The 14,608-nt window shown below is 37.9% G+C and overlaps 1 protein-coding gene across 11 annotated transcripts in view; it reads right to left on the reverse strand.

Annotated features, from left to right (window-relative positions):
• The window catches only part of DCDC1 (doublecortin domain containing 1), a 490,806-nt gene that overhangs the window by 443,489 nt on the left and 32,709 nt on the right, over positions 1-14,608 (reverse strand). For all 11 annotated transcript variants that reach the window (XM_009460183.4, XM_016920610.3, XM_016920609.3 and 8 more), the window contains 2 exons: positions 12,930-13,047; positions 5,581-5,750 (listed from right to left, as the gene is read on the reverse strand). In XM_009460183.4, coding sequence (XP_009458458.2) covers positions 5,581-5,744 — 164 coding nt within the window. In that variant the 5' untranslated portion in view covers positions 5,745-5,750; positions 12,930-13,047. The remainder of the gene's footprint in view (positions 1-5,580; positions 5,751-12,929; positions 13,048-14,608) is intronic.

Below are 14,608 nucleotides of genomic sequence, written 5' to 3' on the forward strand. Positions count from 1 at the left end.
TTATACTAAGTCCAGAGACATGCAGGTGAGCCCTTTTGTCAGGCTGCAAATCATGACATGCTGATGGTTGTTTATTTTGTTTTTAGGTGTGCATTCTTTTTCTTCTTAGCAATTCCTTTATGATCACCTTCCCTTCTTGTTTCACTCCCTCCCGCTCTCTCAAAAGGAAGTTGGGAAACTTGTGAAACCCAGGAAAACCTTTAGTCTTATACCTCAACTACCTTTCAGTCCTGTCTAGGTTTTAAATAAGTGAAGTAGAAGAAATTGAGTATTTTCTGACATAAGAATATATTATCAATACAGTTTTATGCAGTAAGCTCTGCTTACCATAAATGTTTCTTGGTTGACAACATCTAAGACAATATTAGTGGGATGAAGAAAGAAAAGCAGGGGTGCTTTTGGAAGCAGTGTTAGTGTTCCTCAAAAGTCAGAACAATTGCCTGTTGATATATTAATAAGACATTAAAGTCAAATTTTAATGTTGGCCTCTCAAATGATTTGGATACCACTCTGCAAAGTATTTCTAACCTTTAATTCACAGTTTTAAAGCAGATATAATAGCATTTAATTGGAATATACTAGGCAGCTGGAAAAGTATTTGAAACTAAATCGACATTAAAATTAAGATTTGTTTTCAAGTGGATGTCCATTAAAAGTAGAAAAATATTTGGGATAAGTGAGTGTGTGTTTCCTTACATGGCTACTAAATAAAATATAATGAGTATACAAGTATATCTCCTCTTTTGCTATGGAGGCTCCATGTTCAAGGCAATGGCTTTTTAAATCTTGGCTATCTAAAATTTTTTCCCTTTGTTTTGAATATTTGTAAGTTTTTAAAAAGTTAGTGTCAGCAAATTAATTGAAGTTATGCTTCTATACTGGGACATATTTAAATACTGGGTATAGTACTGCTGCTACTGCTTCTACAATGTAAAATGTATGACTTGGTGTTTTAAAGTAAAAATTATGATGTTACTTGTGGAGAAACTAAAAATGTTGTACAACTGACCGAAAGAAAACCCTTGGGATAAGTTTAGTGAGGGGATTGGAATCCCCAAAAAGATAACATTTTTCTTCTCCTTTTAAAAACTGAAATTCCCTGTTCTAGTTCCTAACAATTCTCATTACATACTATGCCAGATTACAAAATACTTATTTTTAAAATGAAATCTATATATTGACTTTCTTATCAATCATCTTACTGTGCAATCAAAATTAGAGTACTTTGGTTTGAAAACAACACTTAGAGCCTCCAGATAACTTTTAAGACTTATTTAGCTTTGTGGGTGGTATTTTCATGCAAATAAGTAAGGGTGGGTTTTATATTTTGTAGAAGTTTTCGGTCCTATTTTAATGCTCTTTGTATGGCAGTATGTATATAGTGTGTTAAGTTCCTCAAGAATCTCCTCAAAAACTTTGAAGTTAATACTTTTGTGCAACTGTGTTTTGAATAAAGCCATGACAGTGTTAAAAACAAACAAAAAAATTTGCAGTACTCCTGATTATTCTTTTATTGTTTTTGACTGTTCCCTGTTTTTTTCTGTGACTGCTGTAACTTAAAGTTTTTGAAACTGAATTGCTTCAAATAAATTGAAGATTTGTTATAATGAAAAAAAAAAAAAAAACTTGTTTACTTTTGCAGAAGAAAAACTTCTAAAGAAGAAGAACAATTTCCAAGATTCATAAAGACACATCTGAGCATAGCATCGGGGGCATAAATCATTCCACCCAAAGGAAAAAAAAAAGGTTTTTTACTTGTGTAAAAGTATACAGGAATAAAAATAAGGCATATGTGAAATTTAAAACTGGGGGGCTTATAAATATTATATACAACTTTTCCAGAAGAAATTTAAATTTTCAAAAAGAAACAATGATCTAGTCTTTCAACATTTTATAAAGAAAATATTATATTTATATGTAGATCTGCAGAAATATTTGTAAAGGCTTGAAGGAAAAAATCTGGAAAAAAATTATGAACTGGAGAAAATATAATTTCTTGGGTAGCAGGAGTCTAAAACAGTGAAGGTGTGACCATGCTTCATTCACTATTGCTGTTTTCTTCTCACTCCCTTCTGTCACTCATTCCATGGTGGGAATCGACAGTTCATTTTTGGAATGCTGAAGTTGCTAAACTTAAACTGTCCATAGAAAAGGCAATGTTTATATTTCAAAAATGTTTATATTTCAAAAAGGATCTAAAATTCATTCCAAGTAAAAAGTACCCAAGATAAATTACATTAAATAGTGATTGAATAGATTAGGTGTCTGTTAGTATCCTTGAAAGCAAGATTTGCTTGTGAAAAAGTAACCTAGATAATGTACAACAAAAAAATGGTTAGTATTTACTTTTTAAAAACTGATTTCAGTTCTCATTTATTTTACTAAAAGTAATTTTCCTCCTCAGGGAATTGTAAGAGTTGGTAATGTACTGAGCTGCCAGCAGGATAAAAAATACTATAACTTCCCATTATAAAAATCATTAAATCACATTCCTTACATGATAATTGGCTGAAAATCATTAAAACAACATATTTTACATTGAGATGGAAAAATATACTAATTGTTTACAACATTCTCCTCATGTAAAAATGCAATTGTAATTTGGAGATCTTCCACTCCAGCATTTGGAGTGCTGGATATGAATATGGTGAAACTATGCCTGGATACCTGTTACTAATAAATAACTGATTCTGTCATCCATGTCTCCAAGGCTATTGCCCAATTCTGGGTCACTTGGGAATGCATCAGACTACAGCTGAGCAAGAAAAGTTTACTATTGTGCTACTTTCCTGGAAGTAGCCACAGAAATGAGGCTACATTTTTTTTAGTCACATGACCTCCAAATGGTGAGTCATAAAATAAGAGGATGAAACCTTTGGTATAATAAGCTGAAAACATTTATAATGTTGGTGTTAGTTTTCTTGTGAGGGGGCATGTCCTGGTACAGAGGTTTTCACTGTGTTATAAGCAAATGCAGCATGGAGTGACAGCAGAGGAAACACATGGAAAGAAAGAACAGAGGGAAGGACAGTGGATAATGTAAATATAATGAAAAGTAAACTGATAGCATCAGATAGTAACAAGAAAATAAAGTGGTCACTGTATGGCTACTTTGAATGGACTTAATATATATACATATATATGTAGGCATATTTTGTAAAAAGTACAGTGTATTCATTAATGAAGAAAAGCAGAATCTCTGTGATACAAGTAGGAAAAACAAATTGACTATATTTTAATAATTACTTCTCATAAAAAGACCACAAGATGGTAGAAGAAAGGTGGCAAGGAAAACAAGAATGAGACAAAAGAAGTTTTAACCTCAATCAGGGGAGAAATGTCTTTACTCATAGAGAAAATTGCCTCTCTCTGATAATCATATTAATACCAATGGCTCTTAAATTACCATTAGCCTTTATGAACTTGACCCCTTTCAGGTTGAAACTCATCATTTTCTTTTTCATGAAGGTAAAAGACCTCGGAGCATTTTCTTTTTCATGAAGGTAAAAGACCTCAGAGCATTGTCTACAGCTTTCCATTTGATTGCCAAGAAGAGGGTTACTTCATTTTCTTGGTTTATCATAATCAAAGTTGATGGTAACAGGCAATAGTGACAGAAAAGAAGTTAGGATTCAAACAAAGAAACAAAAGAAGCACATTGAAACAAAAACTAGAAAAAACAGCGGTAGGAAAGTGTCACATGAGAAGAAAGACTGACATATAATGAAAAGGACAAATAAAGCCAGTGTTAAACCGACTAACAATCAAAGAAAGAAAATAGGAAAAAAGCAGGAACAGAGTGAATAAGTGAAAATACGTTTAGCTTTACCATAAAAAAAATAAAGTAGCTAAAAATGCACAAAAATAGTTAGAATAAAAAGTGAATGTATCACCATTTTGAAGTAGAAAATTGGAAATAAATAAATATTAAAGGCAATAAAAATATGTGCAAGTACACATTATATTAGAATTGGCATTTGTATAAAGGAACGTTTAATCCTATTTAGAAATTTTTTTATAATAAGTCATGAGTGACTTATGTCCCTACAATATAACACACAGGGTATTCATTTTTTTAAAAGCTGCACTGTATAAAGGATCTCATATACTGCTAATATGCACTTATAGCTGAGAGGAATAAAGCAAAACGAATTAGCTGAAAGTCAAGGTTTCACTTTCATCTTAACCTAGTGACACACAAACAAAAATAAGCAAACATTCAAATTGATCTAGGAAAAATATATGATCTAGCATTTCCATAAGAAGATTAACATAATCTTTAATTTATGAATAATATATTGATTTTCTTATAGTCTCAGTTTTCTATTTAACATAAAGACTAGGGCATCACACTCAGACAGCCAATAGTTTATCAATGTATGACAAATATCTTTTAGTTCTTTCACTTTCTAACAGAGAAAAAGCACAGGAAGAATACCGTCTCCTCTGCTTTACAGTTCTGATAAATGCTGTAGTGTTAGACCCATTTGAGTTCATACCATACCTTCTTTATTACTACTTACTAGTTGTGTAAGCTTAGTCAAGTTAATAAACCTCTCTCTGCCTTTGTTTCCTCATAGGTAAAACAAAGGTATTGAGACTATCGTCTGTCTTATATTCCTCCTAGTGTTTTGTTTTGTTTTGTTTTTTAGACAGAGTTTCGCTCTTGTTACCCAGGCTGGAGTGCAATGGCACGATCTTGGCTCACCGCAACCTCCAGCTCTCGGGTTCAAGCGATTCTCCTGCCTCAGCCTCCCAAGTAGCTGGGATTACAGGCATACACCACCAAGCCCTGCTAATTTTTTGTATTTTTAGTAGAGATGGGGTTTCCCCATGTTGGTCAGGCTGGTCTCGAACTCCCGACCTCAGGTGATCTGCCCGCCTCAGTCTTCCAAAGTGCTGGGATTACAGGCGTGAGTAACTGCACCCAGCCTCTAGTATTGTTTTGAGAACAAAATTGATATAATGCAGGTTAAGTGCTAAGCATGGTGACTGGCACCTAACAAGTACTACCTGCCATTATCGTTATTATCATTATGATACCTGTTCAAGTCAGATCCCAGAGATAATTTACATTTATTGCACCATCTACATTTTTTCTTCCCACAAAGTAGAAAAAAGGAAGGGCTCTACTCTAAGCAACAACCTCCATAACTCAACACATCTCAAAGTTACTTACTTATATCACCTGTACTCAAACATTTTTTTTTAGACAGAGTCTCACTCTGTCGCCCAGGCTAGAGTCAAGTGGCATGATCTCAGCTCACTGTAACCTCCACCTCCTAGGATCAAGCGATTCTCCTGCCTTAGCCTTCCGAGTAGCTGAGATTACAGGTTCCCATGACCATGTCCGGCTAATTTTTTTGTATTTTTAGTAGAGACAGGGTTTCACCATGTTGGCCAGGCTGGTCTCGAACTTCTAACCTCAAGTGATCCACCTGCCTCGGCCTCCCAAAGTGCTGGGATTACAGGCATGAACCACCTGGCCCGGCCAAGACTGATTGAAAATTTAAACTACTTTCTATAAACACTTTTATCCCCTTCAGTATTTAGTTTAATTTGCTGAAATAATGTTCTTACCTTGGTAAATCATTCAAAATATATTTGTAAATTGGGTTTACAGTATTCCCATCCAAAGTGCCTTCAGGGCTACTTTGCTGTAATACTTCCATTGCTTCAGGCAAGAGGGATAAGGAAGACTGAGATAGTGCTTCTCTGTGATCTTCTGCTCCTGTTTTTGCCATTTTCAGCTAAAAATGATAAAGAATGTTATTTAATTTTAAATGTAAAATCCTACTAGATTACAAATAGAGGCTGGGCATTAATCACAACTTACTTGTCATCATGTGATTCTAGACCATATAGCAATGATTAAATGTGAAATTCCCTTAGTAATTAACAGATGAGAGCTTAAAGAAAGAAAAAAAATATGAATCTAAGTCAACAATTGGTATAATACTGTTTAAGAATGAAAAAAATGGGCCGGGTTCAGTGGCTCACACCTGTAATCCCAGCACTTTGGGAGGCCAAAGCGGGCGGATCACAAGGTCAGGAGATAGAGACCATCCTGGCTAACACAGTGAAACCCCGTCTCTACTAAAAATACAAAATAAATAAATAAATAAATAAATAAATAAATAAGCCGGGTGTGGTGGTGGCAGGCACCTGTAGTCCCAGCTACTTGGGAGGCTGAGGCAGGAGAATGGCAGGAACCCGGGAGGTGGAGCTTGCAGTGCGGTGAGATCGCGCCACTGCACTCCAGCCTGGGCAACAGAGTGAGACTACATCTCAAAAAAAAAAAAAAAAAAAAAAGAATTAAAAAAATGCTGGTTTGTTCAAAAACATTTTAATTTTTGCTATTTGCTGGAAAACTGCTTATATAAGCAAAATTGTATGTGAAATACGTTACTGAAAAAGCACACCACAAGGCTTTTTTTTTTTTTTTTTTTTTTGTCTTGTCCTTCATCCCTCTTTTTTGGAACTTACCTTCCTCCTGATTCTGATGGGTCTGTCAATTATGTGGCCTTGCCTTCAAGGCATGGAAGTGAATGTCTACTAGGCTAGCCAATCAAAATGCCCTATTCTCCCACATACAGAGATTGGTAAATCAGAGTCCTGATGAAGAAAGCAATCAGGGCTCTATTCTCCTGGATTGCTAGCTTTAAGAAAAATGCAAACCTCCCCCATTGAGATGAAGCCAAAAGAGATGAAAGCAGACCTAAGAGATGGAGAGAGACAGAAAGTGAGATTCCTGATGATGACATTTGAATCCCTGAGACCAGCTATTTAAAAAAACCACCTCTTTAGTTTCCCACGTACATAAGCCAATAATTTTCTTTCTTTGCTTAAGCTAGTTGGAGTCAGGATTTTCTATTTTTTTTTATTACTATACTTTAAGTTCCAGGGTACATACATGTGCATAACGTGCAGGATTGTTACATATGTACACATGTGCCATGTTGGTTTGCTGTACCCATTAACTTGTCATTTACATTGGGTATTTCTCCGAATGCTATCCCTCCAGCCCTGCCCCCGACCCCACAACAGGCTCTGGGGTGTGATGTTCTCTGCCCTGTGTCCAAGTGTTCTCATTGTTCAATTCCCACCTATGAGTGAGAAAATGCAGTGTCTGGTTTTCTGTCCTTGTGATAGTTTGCTCAGAATGATGCTTTCCAGCTTCATCCATGTCCCTACAAAGGACATGAACTCATCATTTTTTATGGCTGCATAGTATTCCATGGTGTACATGTGCCACACTTTCTTAATCCAGTCTATCATAGGTGGACATTTGGGTTGGTCCCAAGTCTTTGCTATTGTGAATAGTGCCACAATAAACATACGTGTACATGTGTCTTTATAGTAGCATGATTTATAATCCTTTGGGTATATACCCAGCAATGGGATGGCTGGGTCAAATGGTATTTCTAGTTCTAGATCCTTGAGGAGTCGCCACACTGTCTTCCACAATGGTTGAACTAGTTTACACTCCCACCAGCAGTGTAAAAGCATTCCTATTTCTCCACATCCTCTCCAGCACCTGTTGTTTCCTGACTTTTTAAGGATCACCATTCTAACTGGTGTGAGATGGTATCTCATTGTGGTTTTGATTTGCATTTCTCTGATGACCAGTGATGATGAGCATTTTTTCATGTGTCTTTTGGCTGCATAAATGTCTTCTTTTGAGAAATGTCTGTTCATATCTTATGCCCACTTTTTGATGGGGTTGTTTTTTTTCTTGTAAATTTGCTTAAGTTCTTTGTAGATTCTGGATATAAGCCCTTTGTCAGATAGGTAGATGGCAAAAATTTTCTCCCATTCTGTAGGTTGCCTCTTCACTCTGATGGTAGTTTCTTTTGCTGTGCAGAAGCTCTTTAGTTTAATTAGATGCCACTTGTCAGTTTTGACTTTTGTTGCCATTGCTTTTGGTGTTTTAGTCATGAAGTCCTTGCCCATGCCTATGTCCTGAATGGTATTGCCTAAGTTTTCTTCTAGGGTTTTTATGGTTTTAGGTCTAACATTTAAGTTTTTAATCCATCTTGAATTAATTTTTGTATAAGGTGTAAGTAAGGGATCCAGTTTCAGCTTTCTACATATGGCTAGCCAGTTTTCCCAGCACCATTTATTAAATAGCGAATTCTTTCCCCATTTCTTGTTTTTGTCAGGTTTGTCAAAGATCAGAGGGCTGTAGATGTACAGTGTTATTTCTGAGGCCTCTGTTCTGTTCCATTGGTCTATATCTCTGTTTTGTTACCAGTACCATGCTGTTTTGGTTACTGTAGCCTTGTAGTATAGTTTGAAGTCAGGTAGCGTGATGTCTCCAGCTTTGTTCTTTTTGCTTAGGATTGTCTTGGCAATGTGGGCTCTTTTTTGGTTCCATATGAACTTTAAAGTAGTTTTTCCAATTCTGTGAAGTCATTGGTAGCTTGATGGGGATGCCACTGAATCTAAAATTACCTTGGGCAGTATGGTCATTTTCACGATATTGATTCTTCCTATCCATGAGCATGGAATGTTCAATTTGTTTCTGTCCTCTTTTATTTCTTTGAACGGTGGTTTGTAGTTGACCTTTAAGAGGTCCTTCACATCTGTTGTAAGCTGGATTCCTAGGTATTTTATTCTCTTTGTAGCAATTGTGAAGGGGAGTTCATTCATGATCTGGCTCTTTGTTATTGGTGTATAAAAATGCTTGTGATTTTTGCACATTGATTTTGTATCCTGAGACTTTGCTGAAGTTGCTTATCAGCTTAAGGAGATTTTGGGCTGAGACGATGGAGTTTTCTAAATGTACAATCATGTCATCTGCAAACAGGGACAATTTGACTTCCTCTTTTCCTAATTGAATATCCTTTATTTCTTTCTCTTGCCTGATTGCCCTGGCCTGACTTTCCAACACTTTGTTGAGTAGGAGTGATGAGAGAGGGCATCCCTGTCTTGTGCCAGTTTTCAAAGGGAATGATTCCAGTTTTTGCCTATTCAGTATGATATTGGCTGGAGGTTTGTCATAAATAGCTCTTATTATTTTGAGATACGTTCCATCAATACCTAGTTTATTGAGTTTTTAGCACAAAGGACTGTTGAATTTTGTCGAAGGCCTTTTCTGCATCTATTGAGATAATCATGTGGTTTTTGTCTTTGGTTCTGTTTATGTGATGGATTATGTTTATTGATTTGCATATGTTGAACCACCCTTGCATCCCAGGGATGAAGCCTACTTGATCGTGGTGGATAAGCTTTTTGATGTGCTGCTGGATTCGGTTTGCCATATTTTATTGAGGATTTTCGCATCAATGCTCATCAGGGATACTGGTCTAAAATTCTCTTTTTTTTGTTGTGTCTCTGTCAGGTTATGGTATCAGGATGATGCTGGCCTCATAAAATGAGTTAGGGATGATTCCCTCTTTTTCTATTGATTGGAATAGTTTCAGAAGGAATGGTACCAGCTCCTCCTTGTACCTCTGGTAGAATTTGACTGTGAATCCGTCTGGTCCTGAACTTTTTTTGGTTGGTGGGCTATTAATTATTGCCTCAATTTGAGAGCCTGTTATTGGTCTATTCAGAGATTCAACTTCTTCCTGGTTTAGTCTTGGGAGGGTGTATGTATCCAGGAATTTATGCATTTCTTCTAGATTTTCTAGTTTATTTGCAAAGAGATGTTTATAGTATTCTCTGATGATAGTTTGTATTTCTGTGGGATTAGTGGTGATATCCCCTTTATCATTTTTTATTGCGTCTATTTGATTCTTCTCCCTTTTCTTCTTTATCAGTCTTGCTAGCAGTCTATCAATTTTGTTGATGTTTTCAAAAAACCAGCTCCTGGATTCATTGGTTTTTTGAAGGGTTTTTTGTGTCTCTATCTCCTTAAGTTCTGCTCTGATCTCAGTTATTTCTTGCCTTCTGCTAGCTTTTGAATTTGTTTGCTCTTGCTTCTCTAGTTCTTTTAATTGTGATGTTAGGGTGTCAATTTTAGATCTTTCCTTCTTTCTCTTGTGGGCATTTAGTGCTATAAATTTCCCTCTACCCACTGCTTTAAATGTGTCCCAGAAATTTTGGTACATTGTGTCTTTGTTCTCATTGGTTTCAAAGAAGATCTTTATTTCTGCCTTCATTTCATTATTTACCCAGTAGTCATTCAAGAGCAGGTTGTTCGGTTTCCATGGAGTTGTGTGGTTTTGAGTGAGTTTCTTAATCTTGAGTTTTAATTTGATTGCACTGTGGTCTGAGAGACAGTTCGTTGTGATTTCTGTTCTTTCACATTTGCTGAGGAGTGCTTTTAACTTCCAACTATGTGGTCAATTTTGGAATAACTCCAGTGTGGTGCTGAGAAGAATGTATATTCTGTTGATCTGGGGTGGAGAGTTCTGTAGATGTCTATTAGGTCTGCTTGGTGCAGAGCTGAGTTCAAGTCCTGGATATCCTTTTTAACCTTCTGTCTCATTGATCTGTCTAATATGGACAGTGGGGTGTTAAAGTCTCCCATTATTATTGTGTGAGAGTCAAAGTCTCTTTGTAGGTCTCTAAGGACTTGCTTTATGAATCTGGGTGCTCCTGTATTGGGTGCATATATATCTATGCTAGTTAGGTCTTCTTGTTGAATTGATCCCTTTACCATTGTATAATGGACTTTTTTGTCTCTTTTGATCTTTGTTGGTTTAAAGTCTGTTTTATCAGAGACTAGGTTTGCAACCCCTGCTCTTTTTTTGCTTTCCATTTGCTTGGTAGATCTCCCTTCATCCCTTTATTTTGAGCCTATGTGTGTCTCTCCACATGAGATGGGTCTCCTGAAAACAGCACACTGATGGGTCTTGACTCTATCCAATTTCCCAGTCTGTGTCTTGTAATTGGGGCATTTAGCCCATTTACATTTAAGGTTAATATTGTTATGTGTGAATTTGATCCTGTCATTATGATGTTAGCTGGTTACTTTGCCCATTAGTTGCTGCAGTTTCTTCCTAGCATCAGTGGTCTTTACAATGTGGCATGTTTTTGCAGTGGCTGGTACTGGTTGTTTCTTTCCATGTTTAGTGCTTCCTTCAGGAGCTCTTGTAAGGCAGGCCTGGTGGTGACAAAATCTCTCAGCATTTGCTTGTCTGTAAAGGATTTTATTCCTCCTTCATTTATGAAGCTTAGTTTGGCTGGATATGAAATTCTGGGTTAAAAATTCCTTTCTTTAAGAATGATGAATATTGGCCCCCACACTCTTCTGGTTTGTAGAGTTTCTGCCAAGAGATCTGCTGTTAGTCTGATGGGCTTCCCTTTGTGGGTAACCCGACCTTTCTCTCTGGCTGCCCTTAACATTTTTTCCTCATTTCAACCTTAGTGAATCTGACAATTATGTGTCTTGGGGTTGCTCTTCTCGAAGAGTATCTTTGTGGTGTTCTCTGTATTTCCTTAACTTGAATGTTGGCCTACTTTGCTAGGTTGGGGAAGTTCTCCTGGATAATATCCTGAAGAGTGTTTTCCAACTTGGTTCCATTCTCCCTGTCACTTTCAGGCACACCAATCAAACATAGATTTGGTCTTTTCACATAGTCCCATAATTCTTGGAGGCTTTGTTCAGTTCTTTTTAGTCTTTTTACTCTAAACTTCTCTTCTCACTTTATTTCATTAATTTGATCTTCAACCACTGACACCCTTTCTTCTACTTGATCAAATCGGCTACTGAAGCTCATGCATGCGTCACATAGTTCTTGTGCCATGGTTTTCAGCTCCATCAGGTCATTTAAGGTCTTGTCTATACTGTTTATTCTAGTTAGCCATTCGTCTAATCTTTTTTCAAGGTTTTTAGCTTCCTTGCAATGGGTTCGAACATCCTCCTTTAGCTCAGAGAAGTTTGTTATTACCGACCTTCTGAAGCCTACTTCTGTCAGCTTGTCAAAGTCATTCTCCATCCAGCTTTGTTCCATTGCTGGCGAGGAGCTGCGATGCTTTGGAGGAGAAGAGGTGCTCTGGTTTTTAGAATTGTCAGCTTTTCTGCTCTAGTTTCTCTCCATCTTTGTGGTTTTATCTACCTTTGGTCTTTGATGTTGGTGACCTACAGATGGGGTTTTGGTGTGGATGTCCTTTTTGTTGATGTTGATGCTATTCCTTTCTGTTTGTTAGTTTTTCTTCTAACAGTCAAGTCCCTCAGCTGCAGGTCTGTTGGAGTTTGCTGGAAGTCCACTCCAGACCATGTTTGCCTAGGTATCACCAGCAGAGGATGCAGAACAGCAAATATTGCAGAAGAGCAAATACTGCTGCCTGATCCTTCCTCTGGAAACTTCGTCCCAGAGGGGTACCCGCCTATATGAGGTGTCAGTTGGCCCCTGCTGGGAAGTGTCTCCCAGTTAGGGTACAAGGGGGTCAGGGACCCACTGAGGAGGCAGTCTGTCCATTCTCCGAGCTCAAACACAGTGCTGAGAGAACCACTGTTCTCTTCAGAGCTGTCAGACGGGGACGTTTAAGTCTGCAGAAGTTTTTGCTGCCTTTTGTTCAGCTATGCCCTGCCTCCAGAGGTGGGGTCTAGACGCAGCAGGCCTTGCAGAGCTGCAGAGGGCTCTGCCCCGTTCAAGCTTCCCCAGCTGCTTTGTTTACCTACTCAAGCCTCAGCAATGGTGGATACCCCTCCTCCTGCCAGGCTGCTGCCTTGCAGGTCGATCTCAGACTGCTTCACTAGTAGTGAGCAAGGCTCCGTGGGCATGGGACCCACTGAAGCATGTGTGGGATATAATCTCCTGGTGTGTCATTTGCTAAGACCATTGGAAAAGTGCAGTATTTGGGCTGGAGCATCCTATTTTTCCAGGTACCGTCTGTCATGGCTTCCCTTGGCTAGGAAGGGGAAATCCCCCGACCCCTTGCACTTCCCGGGTGAGGCAATGCCCCGCCCTGCTTCAGCTTCCCCTCTGTGGGCTGCACCCACTGTCCAACCAGTCCCAATGAGATGAACCAGGTACCTTAGTTGGAAATGCAGAAATCACCCATCTTCTGCATTAATCACGCTGGGAGCTGCAGGCTGGAGCTGTTCCTATTTGGCCATCTTGGAATGGAATCTGGAATTTTCTTATTTGCAATCTAGAAAATAGAGTAACACACACAGACAATCTAATTTGACCAAAAGACCAAAACAATATGCCCATAAGAAATCATGTCAAAGAATGTTATTTATAGCAGCAGTCCCCAACCTTTTTGACACCAGAGACCAATTTCATGGAAAACAATTTTTCTACAGACCCAAGGGTTGGGGACCAGTACCTGGAGGCTGGGGACCCCTGATCTACAGGATCCTTTCCAGGGTGTAATCCTGGTCTCACAATACTGATTAAAATAGCTACAAAATCTCATCTCTGAAGTGGCCCACTAAGACAATGAAGAGGAGTCCCAAATTAAGATTATATGGTAGGCCTAAGGAAAATATATTACTTTTAAGGTAAAAAAAAATTCCTTTTACTTTTTTAGTGTTGTTCTGAAATAAATGCTTTCATTCATTCACACATTATTCGTTGACATTGTTCTAGGCACTTATAATCAGTTAACAAAGCAGAAAAAAACCATTGTGCCCTATGCAGCTTACTTTCAAGTGGGAACAGATAATAAACAATAAACATCATAAATAAGCAAATTGTACAGATGTTAATAGGTAATAAATGCTAAGGGGAAAACTGATGAGGAAAAAGTAAATTGGGAGTATGTGGGAGTGGAGGGAATTGCAAGTTTAAATAGGGTTGTTAGTGTAGGCCACATAGAGCTGGTAGCATCTGGGCAAAGATATGAAAGAGGCAAGAAAGTTTGTCATGCAGATACCCAGGGAGACCCAGGAGGGTGCCTTAGGGCAGGCATCCAAAAGGTCCTAAGGTGGGATATATCTGGCAAGTGTGAAGAACAGCAAAAGTAGATGAATAGATGAACAAGGAAGAATGTAGTTGGGATGAGGTTAGAAAGGGTATGGAGGAGGTGGACACAACACAGGACCTTGCAGGACATTGTTAGGACTTTGCGAGAACTAGTAAGCTCATGGAGTGTTTAGCAATATGATTTTTTTAAAAAGATAATTTTGAATTCTTTGTTAAGAATTCACCAAATGCATTGAAATAATTGTATTGCAATGTCCTAATGTGTCCATATGTTAGTATTTTCTAATAAATGCATTGAAATAATTGTATTGCAATGTCCTAATGTGTCCATATGTTAGTATTTTCTAATAATTGCATAAACTTTGTGGCAGAGACTGCCAATTGTCTGCCAATATCCATTCCTTGTTCCTTCTACAAAACTAGAATCCCTGATTTTTAACTGAGACATATGGCTGCCTAAAATAAAGACTGTATTTTCCAGTTTTCCTTGTAGCTGGGCAGGACCATATGAACATGTTCTGGCCAATGGCATGTTAGTGGAGATGGTCCATGCAAGTGAGTGTACCCTTCTTTTTCCTTCCTTCTACTACCTAGAATGAAAACAATGGCTAGTCCTGGATTGGTCATCTTTAACTTTGATGAGATGCTGAAAATGAAAGCCAGGACTGAGGGAAGATTGAAGGAGTCTGAACCTCTGACAACATGGAGTACCATACCAACCCTGGACTATCTACCTCCAGACATTTACATGAGTAAGAAACACCTAGTTTGTTCAAAACAGT

The sequence above is a fragment of the Pan troglodytes genome, chromosome 9 (assembly GCF_028858775.2).
Source record: "Pan troglodytes isolate AG18354 chromosome 9, NHGRI_mPanTro3-v2.0_pri, whole genome shotgun sequence".
In the NCBI taxonomy this organism is placed as follows: domain Eukaryota; kingdom Metazoa; phylum Chordata; class Mammalia; order Primates; family Hominidae; genus Pan; species Pan troglodytes.